The 21,880-nt window shown below is 44.0% G+C and overlaps 1 protein-coding gene across 12 annotated transcripts in view; it reads left to right on the plus strand.

Annotated features, from left to right (window-relative positions):
- FBXL20 (F-box and leucine rich repeat protein 20) overlaps positions 1-21,880 on the plus strand; it is a 113,331-nt gene that overhangs the window by 78,680 nt on the left and 12,771 nt on the right. For all 12 annotated transcript variants that reach the window (XM_053260886.1, XM_053260888.1, XM_053260879.1 and 9 more), the window contains 6 exons: positions 4,158-4,253; positions 6,118-6,244; positions 10,291-10,365; positions 13,640-13,770; positions 16,378-16,438; positions 21,416-21,460. In XM_053260886.1, coding sequence (XP_053116861.1) covers positions 4,158-4,253; positions 6,118-6,244; positions 10,291-10,365; positions 13,640-13,770; positions 16,378-16,438; positions 21,416-21,460 — 535 coding nt within the window. The remainder of the gene's footprint in view (positions 1-4,157; positions 4,254-6,117; positions 6,245-10,290; positions 10,366-13,639; positions 13,771-16,377; positions 16,439-21,415; positions 21,461-21,880) is intronic.

Here is a 21,880-nt window from a genome sequence, read left to right on the forward strand (position 1 = left end):
CCTGCTTAGCTAAAGGGACAAGACATACTTTTAACCACAAGTCCAGCTCTCCTTCCAGGTTATGATACAGTGGTTAAACACATAGATCAACTAGAAATGATTTTTAATGAGCTCCTGACAAATTTTACTGTCTATTAAACAGAATTTAGCCACATTATAAGATCTTGAATCATTCTGGTCAGTTAAAAAATAATCGAGATCAAAGAATCTGTACAACCTGGATAACAGCTAATAAAAGGAGTTATATATTTATGCTGTATATCTCAGTAAAATTAACAGTAAAAGAGCACATGTGCCATTGTTTCAATCTTTCCCGAGTTGCAGGGACATGTATGTCCTCTGTAGGGGATTTTTTGGTATCTCCCTTCCAAGACTGCTGTTTGCAAGGCATTACATTGTGCCTGTGTCAACACTCTGTGATATTTTGGTACAGTTATCAAATTTAGATATCTAGCAGGGTTAAAGCTCAGAGCTTGGTTGCCCAAATGGACACCAACAGTAATAGAGCCCTGGTCAATTTGACACTCCATATCATATATCCTTTGCCTGGGGTTGGCCCTGGCATTTTCATACCCCAAAGTTATCAATGCAGAAGGGGAGAAACCATAATGATGCAGCTTTTCCTCCATCTCGCTTTTCCACCTGAAGTGGTAGGTATCCAATACCACAAGTGGAGCTAAACCTATGGGGTGGAAAACCAGCTCTATCTATCTATCTATCTGTCATATTTTTATACTGTCTGATATGTATATCTCTAGGTGGTGTACAATATTTAAAATAATATTTAAAAATCAGCACAGATTAAAATATATGAAACAATTAAAATAGTAGGATAAAACAGGAATAAAAACAGCAGCATAAAACAATTATTAAAACAAATTATTAAAATTAATTCTAATTAAAAGCCTGTGAGAACAGGTGAATCTTGAGAGTCTTCCTGGAAACAAACAGAGAAGGAGATGCTCTTATTTCAGTAGGGAGCATATTCCAAAACTCCAGGGAAGCCACAGAGAAAACCCGGTCCTGGGTTGCCACCAAATGAGCTGGTGGCAACTGTAACTGGACCTCTCCAGAAGATTGTAACAGGAGGCATGGTCAATGACAAAGGAGGCACTCTCTTAAATACCCTGGACCCAAGCTGTTAAGGGTGTAATAGGTGATAACCAGCATTTTGTATTTCACCTGGAAACATATCGGCAGCCAGTGCAGTTCCCTTAAAACGGTGTTATGTGGTCCATTCAAGTTGTCCCAGAGACCATTCTGGCTGCCGCATTCTCTACCAATTATAGTTTCCAGATTATGTACAAAGGCAGCCCCACATAGAGTGTGTTACAGTAGTCAAGCCTGGATGCCATTAGTCAAGGCCCTGAGCCATTTTTGGAAGGGCGGTATAGAAATTGAATGAATGAATGAATGAATGAATGAATGAATGAATGAATGAATGAATGAATGAATAAATAAATAAATAAATAAATAAATAAATAAGTGTTGCCAACATACTGTTACCAACAGTACCAACTACTGTTTTAAGGTCATTTATCTCAGGAAATGGATGTAGCTGTTGTATCAGCCGAAGCTGATAAAAAGCACTCATGGTCGCTGCCTCAGCCTGAGAAACCAGGGAGAGCTTTTGGTCCAGGAGTACTCCCAAGCTACAGGGGAGTGTAACCCCATCCAAAACAGACAGATCTAAACTATCTCTCAGGTCCCGACTCCTCACAGTCAGTACCTCTGTCTTATTTGGATTCAACTTCAGTTTACTATCCCTCATTCAGCCCATTACCACCTCCAAATGGCAGAATATGCCATTTCCTGATGAGGTTGACATGGAGAAATAGATCTGGGTGTCATCAGCATATTGATAATGCCCAGCACCAAACCTCCTGATGATCTCTCCCAGTGGTTTTCATGTAGATGTTAAAAAGCTTTGGAGACAGTACGGAGCCTTGTGGAACTCCACACTTTAGTTCTCACTTTTTAGAACAGCAGCCTCCAAGTGACACTATCTGGAATCTACCAGAGAGGTAGGAACAGAACCACTGTATAACAGTGCCACCCAATCCCACCTCACTCAGGTGGATACCATGGTTGATGGTATCAAAAGTGGCAGAGAGATCCAAAAGGATCGGAGTACGGAGCCTTGTGGAACTCCACACTTTAGTTCTCACTTTGCAAAACAGCAGCCTCCAAGTGACACTATCTGGAATCTACCAGAGAGGTAAGAACAGAACCACTGTATAACAGTGCCATCCAATCCCACCTCGCTCAGGTGGATACCATGGTTGATGGTATCAAAAGTGGCAGAGAGATCCAAAAGGATCAGCCGAGTGACGCTCACTCTATAGCCAGTTGGAGATCATTCCTCTGGCCGACCATGGCAGTCTCAACCCCATAGCCTGTACCAAAATCAGTTAGAAATGGGTCTAGATAATATTTATCATCTCTGGAGCTGAGAGGCTACCACCTGCCCAGTCACCTTGCTCAACCATGGAAGATTGGAAACAGGTCTTTAATTCGCTAACTCTGAGGGATCCAAGGCAGGTTTCTTTAAAAGTGGTATAATAATAGCTTCCTTAAGACAAGGAGGCATCCTGCTCTCCCTCAGAGAAGCATTTATAATATTTACCAGACCCTCTATGATAATATAATTACCAAATGAGAAAAGCCAAGTTGGACAAGGATCAAGAGAACAGGTTGTAGGATGCACAGTCCAAAGCAGTTTGTCCACTTCCTCAGGAGTCACAAACTGAAAATGATCCAATCTAATCCCATAAGAGGAGTTGCTGGACACCTCCACAGTAGACTCTGCAGTAGCAGTGGAATCCAGCTCAGCCTGAATCTGTTTTTATCCGCAAAAAAGTCATTTAAAACGTCACAGCAAATGACCGATGGTTCCAAGTTTAAATTCAAGGGGGAGAGGGTATGTCCTAGCCCCCTCAAAACTCTAGACAGCTCAGCTGGATGTGAATTTGCGGAAGCCATGCAGGCAGAAAAGAATTGCTTTGCCTCCCGCATTGCCAGAGCATAGATCTTCAAATGTGCTCTGTGTTGTGCCCGATCAGACTCACGCCGTGTCTTCCTCCACTTGCACTCTAGTTGTCTGTCTCGCTGCTTCAGTTCCATAGTTCATCTGAATACCACAGGGCTGTCTTTAAAGCAGGTCAGAGAGGATGCTTCGGAGTGATTAGGTCTACCGCTCTAGACGTAATCACTAGTCGTAATCACAGAGTTCATTATTCCATGTTTGGGTGGTATGTGGCATGCATAGGAATCTACCCACCACCCAGATTTGATGCCCCTAAGACCTTTATAATCGATCCAAATCAAATCTGGGGTAATTCGGGGGGACAGATTCGGACACAAAACAAATCAGGGGTGATTCGACTTGAGCAAAAATCAAATTTAAAAAATCTATTCGTGCACATCCCTGGTTTGCATAGCAGAAGAAGAGAGGAGTATAGCTGTGGGGAGAGGGAGGTCAATAAACTCAGTAGTTGTTCAGGGGTCCTGAAAATGGATTGCATCCTCTCAACCTAGTCCTATTTCAGATAAGCAAAATATCAGAGTATGAGCTCAGATGCCACATGACTTACATGGAGCGATGTGGCTGTGTAGCCTATCTCCCCCATGTAGAAATGTGGTAACTTAAAAAAAAAAAAAAAGGTTTCAAGTCACCAAGGATGACTTTGGTGCTGTGAAACACATAGGAACAGAAAGCACAAGTCCCTCATGTTTCTTGTTCTCTAAACTTCTCCATTCCATCCAAAGTAGCACTTTCTCACCTTCCTTGGGGAAACACTTGGGCATTCGGTGTTTGCACAACTTGCCAAGGGAAGATGTAAACTTTTTTAGAAATAAAAAAATACAGAAAATAACTAGATAATAACACCCAGGAAACTGAGTTCCTTTCTGCCCTCTAATGCTTCCTTTCTTTTGCTGCTTCCCACTCACAAACACAATTTTCTGTTCGTGTAAAAGAGAAAACTGTCTCTTTGTCATCACATTCCCTCAAAGTGTGTAAAATGACTGGTACACATGATCCTTAAATTGACTGCTGTCTTAAGAGGGGGTCCCAGTTCAATGTAGCTCTCTCTCCTTCCCCCGCCCCCTTAAAACTGAGAGGACAATTTATTTATGTGTGTTCTGTTCTCTTCCAGTACATGTACTAGCCTTAGCAAGTTCTGCTCCAAACTCCGGCAACTTGATCTGGCTTCCTGTACTTCAATAACCAATCTATCCCTCAAAGCACTGAGGTGAGTGTGCCTCTTGATAAAGCAAATCCTTGTAAATGTAGAGTTGTTAAACTTTTACTCCTGGTTTACAAATGTCACATGCCTTTTGCACCCCTTCACTTTAACTTACTTTGGCCCAGCTCATTTTGAGTAGATAGAGGAGCTGCCCAGATGATAGAGGAGCTGATAGAGCTAATGATTATGGAACTGCCCAGAGCTGGAATTCAGGAGAAAAGGCACCTGACTCTCAGGAAGACTGGTACAAGAATAGTCCCTCATATTGCCTTGAACTCTTTCCTAGTCCTGGGGGATACTATTAGTATGGGGGGGGGAGCAGGCTACCCATTTAGACTGGGGCCAGGCACAGCCAACAACCTTTGCAGTGAGGAGGTCACAGGAGGTTGACATCATCTTCCTCTTCCTGGCAGTCTTTCCTTACTTAGATTGGAGATGCTACTTGTCCTCCCATTGCTTTGAATGTCCTCCCCCCCTCCCATGCTTCCAGTATTGTTAAGGCCCTTTTGAAGGAGTGGCCATTGGGCAGGATGCACAAGCATGCCTCTATTTTTCTCCCAACAGCATTTTCCATGTAGCTACTTTATTGTTGTTTGTTTTATTGATGATGATGATTTAATAATAACAATTTGACATTTATATCCTGCTCTTCCTCCAAGGAGTCCAGAGTATGGGGGTATATATATCTTCACAACAATCCTGCGAGGTAGGTTAGGCTGGCCCCGAGTTACCCAGTGAGTTTCATGGCAGAATAGGAATTTGAGCTCAGGCCTCCCTGGTCCTAGTCGAACACTCTAACCACCAGACAGAGGCACCCTTTGGATTGGGCGGGCAGAAATCCAATCCTCCACACTGGAGCTGGGCCCAAATGTCCTGCCCGGAGTCAGGGTGGGCGTACCATCAGCCTGTACCAGGCGGCAGGTCTGAGGGTGGCTGCAGCCAGGCTGCAGTCCACTTGCAGTCCACCCGCCTGCCAATCTGCCCTGCACGGCCAGGGGAGCTGAGGGTCGAGTGGACCTGCCTGCACTGCGGCCAGCTGCTTCCTCACTGGCTGGACTTGGCTGGACCTGGAGCAGGCAAGCTGCTTCTCCATGTCTGCAGTGCAACTTGCAAGCATTGCAAGCACATCACATGTTTGCAGCACTTGCAGATCTCACTTTGCAGGCGCAGGGAAGTGGCTCACCAGCTCCAGACCCAGCTAGTGCCTTAGCTGCTGTGGAAGCAGGTGGCCGCGGGCAGGCCCGCTCAACCCTCAGCTTCCCCCAGCCGTGCAGGGGTGGAGAGAGTCATGCGCTGAGCCGTTCCAGCGCAGGCCAGTGGCATGGCCACCCTGACCACTGGTGGAACATTTAGGGGTCCCCCAGACCCAACCCAGGCCCACTGCATCTTTAAGTGGCAGGACTGTCCATGCCAAGTGTGGTACGTGCAGGTCAATGGGAAGTACCTTATTCATAATTTATTCTAAAAATAAAATTTAAAAAGTTCACAGCTTTCCCTGAGCATGTTCTGGTGTAAGAAATAATGCACTGCAGCTTATCTTGCAGTGGTGAGGGTGTCAAGGGCCCCCTGAAAGGCCTTTAGGTCCAGGCTCCAAAATTACCTAAGTGCACCTCTGCTATCCACTACACCACATTAGCCCAATTATCCAGGTTATGGCTCATCCAGCCCAATTATCCAGCCCGCTGATCAAAGTTATGGCTTTCAGTTGATGGTCCTCTCAAAGTCTGCCTGGGGTGTGAGGGGAATCAAATGTGTCCACAGGCTGGAACCAAACAAGGGACAACATTCTCATGTCTTTAAAGCAAGTTTTTTGTCCTTAGTGTTAACCTCTCCGCCTGCTTTCACCCCCTCCCCCTTTTCACCTCCCAAGTGAGGGGTGCCCTCTGCTGGAGCATCTCAATATCTCCTGGTGTGACCAAGTGACAAAAGATGGCATCCAGGCTTTGGTGAGAGGCTGCGGTGGACTCAAAGCTCTGTTTCTGAAGGGCTGCACACAGGTATGACTCTCTAGTGGAGATACAACACCTGCAGGAAAGGTTGATAGAGCCAGATTTGTCTAACTTCAGGATGAGTATCAGTTGGACATGTGACCTTAGAAACAAAGGAAAGAACAATATTCAGGAAAGGAGGAAGAATTATATTCGTTTATTTGGATTTGTCATCAGGCCCCATCCCAAAAAAGCAAAACAGTGATTCAAAGCCCATACTCTTAACAAATATGGATATTTATATAACCACCACCACACTAAATCCACTGCTTTGAGGCTAGGGAAGGAAGAAGGGAGAGGTATGTCTGCAGGATTACTTTTGAGCAAAGAGGAGGTGGAGAAGAAACCCTGCAACTCCTGGCCATATGAAGATTGTAGTATGTGGCTTTTCAGTCTAGGAACTTTGAGTTGCCCCTGGAATAGAGTATCTGCCTTGGGACACAGGACTAGACTGGAAGAGGACTAACTCCACCTTATCCCCAAAACATCCATGTCAACTATAAGATTTTTATACATCTGTGCTGGAGAGAATTGGCATATGGCTGGTGGCAAGCTACTCATTCTTTAAAACACATTCAGATGTCTTACCAAGAACGATTGGTTTTGCCCAATGTGATGAATGTTAATTTTAAGGTAAGAATCGCAAACTGAAAACTGAACTACATTCCATGTCTTGAGTTAAGTGCTGAGCAGGATGGTACCGGACCTCTGACAGCAGCTTTTGGGTAGAGTTATTCAATTAGATGACGGGACAGAACTCTCTGTACTATTCATCCCCAAATATCTTCAACTCCTCCTATGACTTCATTATGTCACCTTCCATAGCAGCTCATACAGTGACAAGAAAAACCCAAACTTCCATAGCAAGTCCAGACAAAACAACCAAATACATGTGACACAAGCCAATTTCAGAATCGGAGCTCTCTCTGTAATGGGGTGTTTCCAGACAAGGTGTTTAATTTGGAATTTCCACTCGTCGTTCACTCACAATCTGAATGACATAGTCAGTCAACCCTTGTTTACCAGACTGCTTGTTTTCCTTGGCTACCTCTGTTTCTTTAGGGAGCAGAAAGAACAAAACAGCAGAACAGTCCTATCCCAGTGTAGAAAGACAAGGCACTATTAAGGCTTTTCAAGGCTCCTGTGCCTTTAAAATTGAAGCCTTCTCTGTATAGGTTCAGTGCTTCCCTGATCAGCACAACTGGGGGATTAATACTGTATAGTCTCTCAATTGTTCTAATGCCTGTTTCTTTTTCCATAGGGCAAACGAAAGGCTTTAATTACTTGTTTGCTCTCATCGTTATTATTTGTTCTTTATTCTTTGATAATGGAATAACACTGTTCCATAATTAAAAGGGGAAATGGTGAAAGAATGCATAATTAAAACCCTCCCCACTTCAGAAAAAGAAATGGAAATAAGGACATAAGAAAGGTTTTACAGCACTAACTCCCCTGCCCATGCTGGGGAAATAAAGCAATAAAACTGTCTGAACCTGCAAAGAAGATGCTTTTAATTAACATTGAAAGGGACCTCTGCTGAATGGAAATTACTGCTAAGAAAACATTATATAAAGATCTTGGCCATGGAGAGGAAGCAGTGCTGAATAATGAAAAAAAAAAAAACCACAGATGTATGAAGTGTATTGTGAAACCACTGTTTTAATTCTACTTCCAGCTAATTGCTGAAAAGCAGTGCCTCCATAGCAATAAAGATGTTTAAATATGGAAATACCAATGGTTTCAAATGTTTCCTTGGGGTGGATCCTCCACCCCCACTATTAAAAAAAAATCTTAGTGCACATCTTACAGGGAATTTGAATTTGAATAGTGTACCCTGGTACCTGTAGCATAAGTGCACCTGTAAGTTCCTAGGATTTAGTCCAACTGTAAGTTGTGAGCAGCTAGTCACATATAGCAACTAGTGGCCCCTGGATGAAGATGTTTATTTGTTTCAAAATTCACACCTAGCCCATTCAGAGGGTCTTGAGCTTCACAACAGCTCTTGGCTACACATCTGGATGCATACCTGCATCCACATTGGCCATTCTTATGGAAATTTGCTTCTGCATACATAACTCCCTTGCTGGATTGGTATGTTAGCCTTTAATGTTAACTAGCTTAACCCATGCAGAGCATCTGCGCGCTAGTACTTGATTGCTCCCCTCACCCCAGAGCTCCCCCCACTCACAGACCCCTCACGTCAGAGATCTCTCCACCCTCACCTGAGCCGCACTCCTGCTCGTCATCCTTCATCCCATTGCTTGCATCCCCTTCACCCCTCTTGGTCACTCCTCCATCCCTTTACCATCCCTCTCACCTCTCTTTGTTGTGGCTGCAGCATTGCTGGCATCTGTTGGCCAAGTTTCAGCCCTCTATCCCCAAAGACCTCCTTACATGAGCCCCGCTCCTGCTCCTCCCCACAAGAGCAGCAGCAGCAGTTGACTGGGCCCTTCCTCACTGCTGCCATGGCTGCTCATTCCCCTCAGGCCGCTGACAGGCCTGGGCCCGCCCTTGCCTGCCTGCCTCCCCCCGTCAATGGCCCCAGTAGCCCTAAACAGCAGCAGTGGTTGACTGGGCCCTTCCTTGCTGCCAGTAGGCACCGCCATGGCTGCTCATATCCCTCAGGTCGCTGACAGGCTTGGGCCCGTCCCTTGCCCTTCCTTCTTTCTCTCTTCCCCTCCCTTCTTTTTCTCTCTTTCTCTCTCCCTTCCTGAGTTAACAGATATTGTTTATCTTGTTTCTTCATCTAATTCACACAACAGCCTTCTTTTCCTGAAGGGACTCTTTCCTCCACCACGATCCCTCTTTTTGCAGACCCCTGTCCACTATCCACACACATATATATTCCTCTCCTATACAATCAAGAACATCTTCCGACCAGTAACAGTTTCATTTCAGCTGACCTTAACCATCACAGGTTCCACCTCCCTATCTGCATATGGAATCTCCACTGCCCAATCACCATGGTGCTTCTGCTCTCACAGGCTCCTCCTCCCTATCTACATATGAAATCCCCACTGCCCAATCAGGTGCTTCTGCTCACAAACTCTCGTGAGAGCTGCCACGCACGAGATTAGCTACGGGTATGCCTTAGAGAATTAAATATATAGAATATATAGATAAGAGAGGTGTGTGAAGGAGATCTGGTTTATAGTTGTCCAAAGAGCATCAATACAATTTGTAAGGAAGAAGCTGTAGTTAAGAGGCTTAGCAAACGCAAGCTTAATTTTAGAATCCAGATCACTTTTAAAAATAGCTTGAGCATTTGCCTTATTTACAGAATTCTGAAGGGGGGAAAGTGATGGAAATATGGCCCTTGTTATCAATTATATGCCATCTGTTCTGGCTTCAGAGACATCTGTAACATTTTTAGTAGTAGAAACAACTTGTCTGTAGTTCTGGGGTTTTTTTGGAGGGGGGTTGCTTTATCAAAAAATGTAGAATTTTTTTAACCAAGCATGCTCATGTGAAACCAACAAATAGAGCTAAAAATAGTTTAACAAGACTCACACATTCCAACTCCAGAAGGCTCGGAAATGCCCCTCCTTGATATTGGAACCATGTGCTTGCACTGGGTTTTCAAACACTTCCACAATGAGACCAAATAGTTTTCCTGGCCAAGGAGGTTCTGGGGCTACCCCACCACAACAATGGCCTACTTCTGCAGTACTTTGAGAAAGGAAGCATGGTAGAGCAGGGGCTGTACCTTAACAGCCCCTTAACAGTCACATGATTTCTCCTGTTCTTCCCTTCTCCAGGAAGAGACTTCATGCTGACCAGGGCATTTTTGCCTTGGCCAGTTTTGAAGCCTCAGCAGCTGTGGTGGATGCCATTGGGAGGAATCAAGGACCCACATGGGTCTTATTGCCAGCGTTTGGGCTCCAGGTAACTTCTCTAGTTTAGCTAGTCATAGCCATGAGGACAGAAAACTTACCCTTTCTTTTTTTAAATGGAGACCAAATATTAAGAATTCTATTCCTGTAGGGGGAAAACCCCTAGAATACGGTTTCATTTTCTGAAATTATCCCCCCCCCCTTTGTGTCCTTCTGTTATAGCTGGAAGATGAAGCTCTAAAATATATTGGGGCGCATTGCCCTGAATTGGTGACTTTGAACCTGCAGACCTGCTTGGTAAGCAAATGGTGCATATGAATTCAAACTTTATTTTTGTTTTTCTCAGGATGTAGGAGCTGTGTAAACTGAATCATGCAGTATGAAATCATACCGCAATAAATGTTTTCCATCCCCTTTAGTGTTTTGTGATGTCCCTGTTGGTTTGGAAGAGTTGCACTTCCAGTCATTTTGTTCATCTGATTTTATAATAGCAAAATGCCCACCACTTGGTGGATGGGAATGTATGTGAAAATGTGGGCATCAAGCGGCAGCTGAGTTAAGTGGGCAAGTGGTTCTTGTTGCTCACCTCTTTGTCTTGATTACTCACCATTCTTATTAATATTTATATACTGTATGACTTTTAAACCCAAAAGTTCTCAAAACAGTTTACATAGCAAAAGAGGGGTGCTCCTCTCTGCCCCAAAGGGGCTCACATTCTAAAAAGGAGCATAAACAGTGATGTTGCCCTATGGAATGCCTATGGGGCAAAGGGTATGGAGGGTGCTTTCCAGATGAAATGTTGTGGGTTCTCCAACATACTCTGTTACCTTCCTCACAGAAGAGCCCTGCTGAATCAGCCCAAAGGCCTATCAAGTCCTGTTTTCCACAGTGGCCAACCACATGGCTCTGGAAAATTCAGAAGTTGGAGGGTAAATAGCCCTCCCTCCCAACTTTCCAACAGTACTTCTCCTCCCGCCCATGTTAACAAAGTGTTCAAAGGGAGAAAATGGACAGAGTCACAGGGTTCTGAAACATTATTGTGTAAAACTAGTAAAATGCCCATCATGAGGGAGAGCACATTGTATACAGGAGAAGCCCGTTATTTTCAGGGGTTCCTTGGGGGAGCTGCAGATAGCGAATCTGCAAATAACGGGGCATTAGGGCAATGGGAATTGGGGGGGGGGGATTTAGGTTCCTGGGCACAAAAAACTAGCCCAAAATGGCAGGTTTTGCTCCATTTCTCCGCCTCCAAATGGCCTCTCAAGGTGCCCTACTGTGTTGTACCAGTTAGGTAGTACCCATGGGGCTGAAAACCAGCCCAAAATTGCATTTATTGTCTTCCAATTTAAGCAATAAAATGGCTCCCGATCTCTCCAACAGTCAGAATGTCAGTAGGAAGTGACCTCTGAGGTTATTTGAGGCCACCCTTGACGCGTGGATATGCAGGTTTAACCTTTTAAAACCACGTTTCCCCCGCATATACCGAGTTTGGGTGCTGATTACCCAATGGCAGATACACGAAACCACGAGTATGGGACCCGCAAATAGCGAGGTCCTCCTGAATCCCTGCAGGGTGTGCAGTTCCTCTGCATGATCCCGTTCAGTATGGGCTGTGCCATTCACTGGCTGGGATGAATGGCAGGTTTTGCCCTCAGTGTGACTTTGTCCTTGAGTACAACACGATTTTTCTTCATAGAATGAATGGAAACCATTCACTTATACTGGACAAAGTTAAGAGATGCAGGTTAAACCTGTTCCCTGCCCCTTGTGATTCTAGCCCTGTGGGGGGTAAACCTGCTTCTCTCTACCAACCCCATCCCAGGTTTACACTAAAAAATGTTAGAATTTTTGGAATTGGAAGAGTGAAGGATGGAGATTTGTAGGCCGGATATCCCCGAGTCTTTTTCACAGTCACCTTGTTGAGCACTGCGGGGCTTGATATAAAAATATCACAAACTAGGCTGGCCCATAGTTGAGCTATGACTTTTTTTTAGCCTACTTTCCAGTAGGCTTATGAGATCACCCAGCATTCCATGTATGTGTGTGTCTTTGTGTGCGTGCCGCTGCCCATCAACTTAGTAACGCCTGGACCAATATGAACCAAATCAGGTACAATTGTAGGGACACTTAGGGACACCTCAATGGCGTCGTTTGTAATGATGTCATCCATCCCACTCCAAAATGGTGGACACATGAATGTTTGAGGTGCAAGTGGGCTAACTTGTGGACTAACTGGTTTGAACTAAATTTGGTACAGTTGTAGTGAGTGATACACAGAGACACCTCAGTGGTATAGTTTGTAATGATGCTATCCACCCCGATCCAAGATGGCGGATGCGTGAACATTGGAGGCACAAGAGGTCTAACTTGTGGAGCACCTAACTGATATGAACCAAATTTTGTCCAGTTATAGGGATAGTGAAAAGAAAGTAGGCAGATTAGTTCTTACTAGAACAAATAGTTTTAATCAGTTGTTTGGTAAGTCTGGCAGATGTCATTCTAACTGTGGTAAGAATGACCTGCCGGACTTACTAAAACAAATGTGTTGTACTTCCTTTGCAATATTTATTCTGAAAAAGTTCAAATATAGAATAATCAGAACCACTGGGGGCAGGTGGGGGGACACAAATGGATCCAAGCTGAGGGTGGAACTCAGGAAATTATTTCATTGATTAACAATTCTCACATTTAGGGAGCTAGTTATGCTGGCTGATGTAACTCCTTATTTCCTATGGGATATGATAACCTACAAGCTTTCCCTTAACCAGTGGAACAAGATGGATTGAAATATATATATATATATATAGATAGATAGAGAGAGAGAGAGAGAGAGAGAGAGAGAGAGAGAGAGAGAGAGAGAGGCTTCATACCCATATCCACTAGGCTGTGGCTGCTGACCTGCCAAAAGCCACTTAGGCAGCTCCCCCAAAATGTGCAAGATTACACCCACTGGCCAGGGATTTTTAAAATTACAAGTTGGCAGTACTGTCTCTCTGCTACAGCCCAGACACTGGGTATCACTTGGATATCTTGAAGAACCCTCCAGACCAGCCCTAATCTTACTTAGCATTTAGTATGGCAAACCCATATGATCTGAATTTGTCATTGCCCATAAGGCTTTTCCAAGTTTATTTGCAGGACATGCTGGAAAAATTATTTCTGTCCAGTTGGAATGTTTTGTTGGTCTCCACACATTTAATTTTTGCATGTGCTTAAAAATACAGTTTCTATTATATATATTAAAGTTGGAACAGGAAGCACATTTTTATCCTGCAAGAAAATATCCTGTGCCAGTTTGTGGTGGTGCCAAAAATGGAATCTTTAGCCCAAAAAAGGAACTGGTTTGGGGGAGGCTGTGTGTACTGTGTGGTTGACATCTTGTTTTTTCACATGGCTGTTGTCACTTAGTCATCCATCCAGTGTTTTACTGCCAAAATGGGATGAGAGAGGTTAAGCCAAATACTTTTTGATATGCATGTTTTAAAACTCTTAAAGTGCTGTATCCAGAAAAACAAACTTAAAAAAGCACTTTGTTTCTCATTACTAATGACTTTGACTTCCCCCTTTGTAGCAAATTACAGATGATGGTCTCATTACAATATGTCGAGGATGCCACAAGTTGCAATCTCTGTGCGCCTCTGGCTGTTCCAACATCACCGATGCTATCTTGAATGCCTTAGGGCAAAACTGTCCAAGGCTTAGGTAAGCAGCCTTTTGTAGTGAGGGATGGGTTTGAGGAGGACTGGGCCTCTGAGCAACTGCTGGATGAGTGGGCGGGCCTTTCCTAATAAGGGGGAAAGCCCGGGGAAATCAAAACAGAAGGGGCAATCCAGAGGACTGGGCGGGAACTATAATCACAGCTACCAGCAAGAGAAGAGAAAACTTTCTTAGTTTGTTCTGTCCCAGGAGTGCCCTGAGGAAGCAACTGGCTGAGAGATGCTGGGGAAATGGGAAAGCCTCTGCCTGTGAGCAATAAGTTAGGGACCAGTTCAGTTAAATGTGTAAGGGGAGTTGTTTTCCTTTATTGAAAATAAATGCTTGAATCTGAATTGCCAGTTTAATGAAAACTCTTTTTTACAATCTGCTTTATGAAAAGACAGTTGTTCTTATTTTTCTTTTAATCTAATAATAAATCCTTTTTGCTGAAGTGTGCTACTTTTCATTTTGGATCTGCCGTAATCACATGCTTTTGGAAGCCTAGGAGTGCTCAGCCTTTCTAGGGAGGGTTTTGCCACTTTAACTTCCCCCAGGACTCTTATGTGGGGGAAGTGGTTTGTCCCATATTAAATAAAGTGGATGGTGGCAGCCTACTGTGAATCTCTTGCAGTCAAAGATTCACCCCAGTGAACTCTCCACTCCTCCTCTGGCTCTGGTAGGAACTATTACATGATGCCAGCGTGGTGGGATTAGGGTTTGGAAGAAAATAAAACGCTAAGGCAACCCTGAGTAAATGGGAGTGATAGTATTTTTTTCTTATGGGTTTTTTTGAAAACTGAAATGTATTTTGCCTCTATACTGAAGGTTTGCTGGTCAGTGACTGAATAAACTTACAGTATCTCTCTATATACTGAAGGCTTGAAGTGGGTAACAGTTTTGAAAGTGTAAAAATGTACTTGCACAGAATTAGGGATGCTCAAGGTCAAGACAGATCACCATCTAACCGGGCTGGTTCGAGGGCTTGCTCTTGAGCCGGACCGGGTCACTCAGCCACAGGTGCATGCCATGGTGCATGCACAGCGGTCTTCAAAATGGCCACTGCAACCACGGAGAGGGCCAAACCGGCCTGACAATGGGCCGAACTGGCCCATAGAAGATGGGGGGGCCTGCCGGAGACCCCCTGTGGCCATAGCAGCACCCCCTGGAGACCGCCAAACCCAGTGATAAGTTTTTTAAAAATTTAGAACCCCAAACTGGCTCAAATTCAAGCCAAGCCAGGGTTCTAGCTCAGGGTTCCACAACCAAACATGCCTGGTCCAGTTCAGACTCTAACCAAACCGGGCAAATCAGTTGTGTACACACCTCTACACAGAATCATCCCATTAAAATGTCATCAATAGTCCCTTCCACCATTCTTGCTGAATCCTGACCAGCACCCTGCATGCTGTTTAAGCCCAGGTCTTCAGATGCTCTGAAACAGATTCATAGGAGCATAGGAAGCTGCCATATGCTGAGTCAGACCATAGGTCCATCTCGCTCATTATTGTCTACACACACTGGCAATGGCTTCTCCAAGGCTGCAGGCAGGAATCTCTCTCAGCCCTATCTTGGAGATGCCAGGGAAGGAACTTGGAACCTAGCTGCTCTTCCCAGAGCAGCTCCATCCCCTAAGGGGAATAGCTTACAGTGCAAACACTTCTAGTCTCTCTTTCGTTTGCAACCAGGGCAGACCCTGCTTAGCTTAAGGGGACAAGTAATGCTTGCTACCACAAGACCAGCTCTCTTCCTCTTGGACTTCAGATTTTTAGGGGGGATAAAGTTCTATAATGGGATGGGTACTAAGAGAACTTTGTGTGTTCATATTGTTACATAGCATTAAAAAAAAGGACTATTGGGAGGGCTCAGAAATCATAACAGGACCCTCTTGGAGAGCTAATTTTTTAGGTTTATTAGGTCTAAGTCCATATGGAGCTTCATAGGTCCAAAACATCTGCGAATCAGCCTCATAGGACCTTAGGGATGGCCTTGGAGCAAGTGAAGTCCCACAAAATACGGTATTTACCAGAATCGAAGACAACTCTGAATTTAAGATGACCCCCTTAAAAAGTAGAGATTAAATACAGGTTATACCTGTATTTACTCAAAAGGCTCTGAACAAGGCTCTGAATTTAAAATGACCTGATTTCTAATATCAAAGAAACTTGGAAAATACGTAGTCTTGTATTCAGGTACAGCATGAGGCAACTGAGGGGATTAGAAAGGGAGAATTCAGGATGGATGAGTTAGGGACTCATTGCAAGTGAGGGTAAGCTAAAGAATATTTTCAAATATGAGAGTCATGCAGGTAGGAGTGGGCAAGAGTGGGCCTTTTTCTTGCTTCTTTAAGGTCTATAGGAACTGCGCTGGGAAACAAAAATCTCTAGAATAAAAAGACATGCTATAACTTCTAGGAGCTGCTGAGCTTTCTTTATCCCTTTCACATGTGCTTGGTTGGATTGCTTTTACCCAGAGTGAGCCTGTAAGAGGGACTAGGTAAAATGGTGTCCTCTGTTTTGGTCTAGGCAACCTAGGGATTGCTTCTATACATGTGCTGTATTTGTGGGGTTTTAGGAATGGGATTTGAAAAGCATAGATGTTTTTTTTTTAATGCAGAATATTGGAAGTGGCTCGGTGTTCTCAGCTCACAGATGTGGGCTTTACTACTCTGGCTCGGGTAAGCACCGGATTCATTGTTTGTTTTATAGGTACTATCCTATGTGGGTTCAGACCACTCATTTGTCCAGGATGATTTAGTCCCTTAAAATAATTTTCTGGTATACGTAATTGCAGGGCTGGGTGTATTTAGCTATCTGGAACAGTACTTTGCTGGAGGGCAGCTTCTGGTACAGCAAGCAGACTTTCTTTGTTGGTGCAGGAGATCATCCAGGATGGCTTAACTCCTCCCACTTGCTCCAGACACAGGACAATGCTAATTAGTAAGCCCTTTGAGATAAAGTTGGAGGAGAACCTCTCAGTTTTTTCTGTCCTGCTGCTCCAAGGACACACAGTCAAATATACCTCTTTGCAGGCCTTCTTGAGGAGAATTATCTCCTCATTCTCATTCTTTCTCTTTCCTTGTTTTCTGTTTAAATAACAAAGTTTGCATTCATTCTGAATGCAGTTCTGCTTTCTTTCATCTCCCCCTTCTCACTTGGCCTCATATGTCTGTATCTTTATTCCTACCTTTCAAAAAAGAAAAAAATATAAAGACAAATTCTGAATTGAGGGAGATCTAAGAGAAGAGAGATTCAAAAAATGGACCTGTGTATACAGTGAGAGACTGGGGAAGCATATGTTGCAAGGGTTCCCATGACCATTCTTGTGTCCACTGGAACACCCAAGATCATTCTATGTCCATTGAGGCTCCAAGTAGTGAGGCCCCAAGAGATCATTCTGGAGACTTCTCGTCCACATCCCATTCTATGGATCTCTGGGATTGACCGTCCCTTTGCGTTGGAGAAGACGTGCTTCTCTTTGAGCAGGCGGGGCCTAATAGACACAGATGCTGGCTTGGGATGAGAAACAAGACATTATAGAAGAGCACAGAGCCACTACTCTGAATTCCCAGGAGGGGAGAAGCAATACACTGTTCCTAGATCTTCTTGTTGGGAAGGAGCTGACAAAGGTAAGCATTTCCCAGCTTTCTCTGTTTTGTCTGATTTCACTTTAGCTCAAAAAAAACCCAACCAAACAAACAAAAAACAAAACAAACCCACAGACAAAAAAAGGCAGGAGAAAGGAGAGAGAGAGAGGAAGACTAAGTAAAGGCCTACATCATCTATACAGTAATCAGAAATGATGAGCAGTCCACAGAAATGGTCTGCAGGGAATCTCTCAAGCCCCTGTGTGTCCTAAGGAGGCTTGAACTGAAGAGCTTTGTGTCCTACGAGTCTCATAGAAACTGGTCTGCAGCCTCGCAGGGCAATCAGATTCCTTTATTATAAGGAGGCTAAGTAACCAGGTCAGAGTGCTAGTAAATCTCAGTTCTGAGATTTCCAGGAGAGGCACATGCACTCCAGGAAACCAACCCAGTCACCCACCTCCTGCAAGCATAGCCTCAGTTGCCCTTAATCAACCTCTGCCCTCAGTTCCTATAATAGGCACAGAAATAGGGCTAACAGCCACCAGAGATGACTGGATCCTGGGACATTGTAGACATTATTTCTAAAAAACATCATAGGCATTATTTTCCTTCCTCCTCCTCTGCCATCAGGCTCTCCCATTCAACATTTCTTCGCTGCATTGGGTCTTCACAAAGATTATGGCAGTGCTCATTACAACAGCTTAGGCTTCAAGGTCTTCATCTTTACACATGCGTATGCACACACCTAGAAGTTCTTTTACTGTGTGCAGACTCACTTTTCAAAACATGACAAGACTTACAGGCCACAGTGAGCTGTCTTTAGGACTATGGCTGCCTGATGAATCTTCAAAAAAGTCACCTGACTCCCACCTGTTGTCTTCCTCGCCTCGGGGCAGGGCAAGGAATGATCTCCAGATCGCAGGGGAAAACTAATCTTCGCAGCTCAAGCAGCTCGTCTAGGGTGATACCCAGATTTGCATTCACTAGCAGAGTTGCTAAGGCTCAAGAAGTCCCCTGGGCATGACTGAAGAAACATCTTTAGTGGTACATGTTTTCCTTCCAGGATGCCTTAATGTGCAAGAGGTGCCTGACAGTGGCCTTACCTCAGAGTGTGTGGTCTTTCCTGATCTGGTGGACAATTCAGTCCAATTTCTCTGGGGACCAGTCTGTTCTCAGCCTGCAGATGATCCTGCTGACAGCCTCCAGGTCTGGGGGCCACAGTATACAACAAAGGTAGCACAGCATAAATTGGCTGGAGTGGAGAGCAGTTTGCCTCTCCCAACTAGCCTTCCAGCCTCTCCTTTAACAGCGAAGGCCCCATGTCAACAGGCAGGGGGAGAACTAATTCCAGGACATTGTATCAGGAGGCTCTTCTGCTCCTCTCCTGGGCTGATCAGGGATGTTGAACATCGAGGCAGACTGGCTGAGTCATCAAGAACAGGACACATCTGAATGGAGCCTCAGTCCCTGGATCTTCTCAGTCACTCCAAACAGCTACATTAAAGTGGAGATGCATGTACAGTATGCCTGTACGTATCGTGCCAAGTCAGGTTAATTTTGTTGTTGTTGGTTATTTGCTTGTTAGTTATATTTTGGCTGGTCAATGACTGTAATAAAGTTATTCATTCATTCATTCAGAACATATTCAGGAAATGCTTTGTCAATTTCTTCGCCTCTTAGTAGAATTGCAGACTTTAGCGCTTCTTCACATGATTCACAGAGGAAGCAGCAGAAGATACTGACACTCTCAACTCACCCTGACCTGACAACTTGTATGCCTTTCCTCTGATTCCACTTCTGGCACTGACCCTCGAGAAGGCATGTCAGGAACAGGCTCAGCTCATCCTAGTGACAGCTTCTTGACCTTACCAGCCATGATTTTCAGAGCTGGTGCAGTTGGCCACAAAGTCCCACTGGATCTTACTCTGGATCAGCTCAGTCAGGGTCCCCTTTTCCCACCTGGACCTGGTCTGACTTCACCTAGCTGCATGAGCTTGAGCACCAGGTCCTACCTAGTCCCTTATTATCAGGAGGTCATTAGAACCATATTTGCTTCCAACTGACTGTCTCCTCAGTGGATTTATGAGGCCATGAGAAAAGCTTTCAGTAGATGGTGCAAAAGGTAGTCATTCAGTTTAGTCACAGCAGAGTGTAAAGATCTGTTTCCTTCAAGAGGATATGGAATAAAGTCTCTCCTCACATGGCATTTTAAATCACCATCACTTCAACCAGAAGGATTTCCAGGTTATCGGCACAGTAAATGATAATTTATGTTCCATCTCACCTGCTTCAGTTACCCTGAGACTGAATCCATCATTTATCTCAAAAGTAAACATAACCTTTCACCATGCTCAGGAAATAACTCTACCTTCTTTCTCCCCTCATCCAGTACACCAGAAGGAGAAAGAATGGCACAAAAAAACAGGTTGCTTACCTGTAACTGATGATCTGGTAGAGATCCATCGTTATCCATAAGAATGGGGTTCTGTGCATTCTTATGAACATCAATAGATCTCGATCCAGATAAACAGGTTGTTTACCTGTAATTGATGATCTGGTAGAGATCCGTCATTATCCATAAGAATGTGCAGAACCCCATTCTTATGGACATCGACGGATCTTGATCAGGTCTAGATACCCGCAGACCATCTTCTACAATTACCTGAAATACATAATTGTCTTCAGAAAATTGGACACATGTTTGTGTCTTTCAACCAGGCCTCCATGGACTCAGAATGATGGATAAGAGCCTGCATCTGTGAATGTACACTATGGATGTACACTAGTTCCTGTGAGAACTATGGCATATTTCATGAGAGCAGCAACAACAACAACTTTTGCCACAAAGGTCCCTCTAGAAGACATCTGCACGGTTGCAACATAAATATCAGTCTCTATATGTATGAGGCCCTACACAGGATGCCTTTGCCTCAACAGAGGTTTCCTTTGGCTGCAGATTACTCCAGCAGGTTTCACCACTTCAATAAGTCATTTGGGGACTGCTGTGGTTCATTCCATCCTGGGTGACCTCATGCACCAACAGAGAAGCATTGGTACTTACCTTGAAGGTTTCTTCTTGTTGGCACCAAGGATATCATCCAGACTCACCCAGTAGTCTAGGAATTAATTCATACTGAGGTTGGCTGAAGCATTGAGGGGAAAATTGTGACTTTCTGTTCTTTATTTCCTGTTTTTATTCTTGTCTTATGTTATCTTGGCTTTTCATAAAAACTGGACGGGTTCTCTTTTCCAACTGTCTCTTAAAAGACTTACCAATTAGCAAAGCCCTGCCTCTGGAGCAAGTGAGAGAAATTAATCCATCCAGAATGACCTCCGTGCCATCAACAAATAGAAACCTTCACAATAAGTACCAGTGTTTGCTTATCTTCCAAGAGCTGCCTTGGGGACCATCATGCTTCTGTAGTTAGGGGCAGAAAGCAAGGGCCAGGCAACAGGCATGGGATCTGGCATAACTAGGTAATGTGGACAAAGCTGGGCTTCAGTGCCCTCATGTCTCTTGCCTTACCCATGCTGACTATTCCCTGCCTCCATCTCCTACAATTCCACTTGTCCCTAGTCTCCATATTTCTCCCACCTTCCATACATTTAATGTGTACCAAAAGATTCCCATGTCTCAAAACTTGCTTCATGGAAGCAGAATAAACTGTTCGGATAAGCAAATATATTTGCATAACTAGGCATAATATATTCTAATTACAGAGCTGAGGTTACTTTGGAACCAAGCAGGAGAGAGTGAGAGGTTGTGCAATGTGCACTCAGCTCTGTTTATTATGGACAAAATGAACTTGCCCCAGAATGGACAGTATGGAGGACTGCACTATATGCAATTTGATTTTCTTGCAATCTTGGCTCTGACCCTGAAAAGAATATTTATTTTTCAAGCACATTGGCCTTATTTCTCAAGCAGTTTACTCTGGAGTAATTCCACTGAAGTAAATGGGGCTAGTCTAAAGTCACTCTATGTCGTACTGAAAAGGAAAAACTGAATAGTCTGTGTTTTTAAAAACAAAGTTAATGTTTATTTGTGTGCGTGTGTTTTCTCTCTAGAATTGCCATGAACTAGAAAAAATGGACCTGGAAGAGTGTGTTCAGGTAACAGTAATATCCTCTCCCTGATCTTTATATTATTTTTTTCTTCAGATTTAGAATTTTTTAATGGGAATAGAGATTTAGAGCATGACTAGAGCATATGTGTGGCTCCAGGAGTTCCCCAGCATAGTCCAAGCATCTGCTTGAAAGGGTTCTTGGACATTCCAAAAAACACTGAAGGAGAAAATGTTTGAGACCCCCACACTCTGCTTTTCTGCCATTCCTATCGTGTTAAAAGGGGGACTCCGTGCATCTTCGCCACATGATGGCACATCCACAAAAGCACCACAGCGAAACCTTGATGTCTCATAAATCTCAGGAAAAGATGCCTGTGGATTTCTTATAACTGTACTGTTATATTTATTTATTGTATTTTGTTTGTGTGTTTGTATGCCTCCTTTTGGTGTACCAAGGCAGCTTAAA

Source organism: Hemicordylus capensis, chromosome 6 (genome assembly GCF_027244095.1).
Source record: "Hemicordylus capensis ecotype Gifberg chromosome 6, rHemCap1.1.pri, whole genome shotgun sequence".
Taxonomy (NCBI): domain Eukaryota; kingdom Metazoa; phylum Chordata; class Lepidosauria; order Squamata; family Cordylidae; genus Hemicordylus; species Hemicordylus capensis.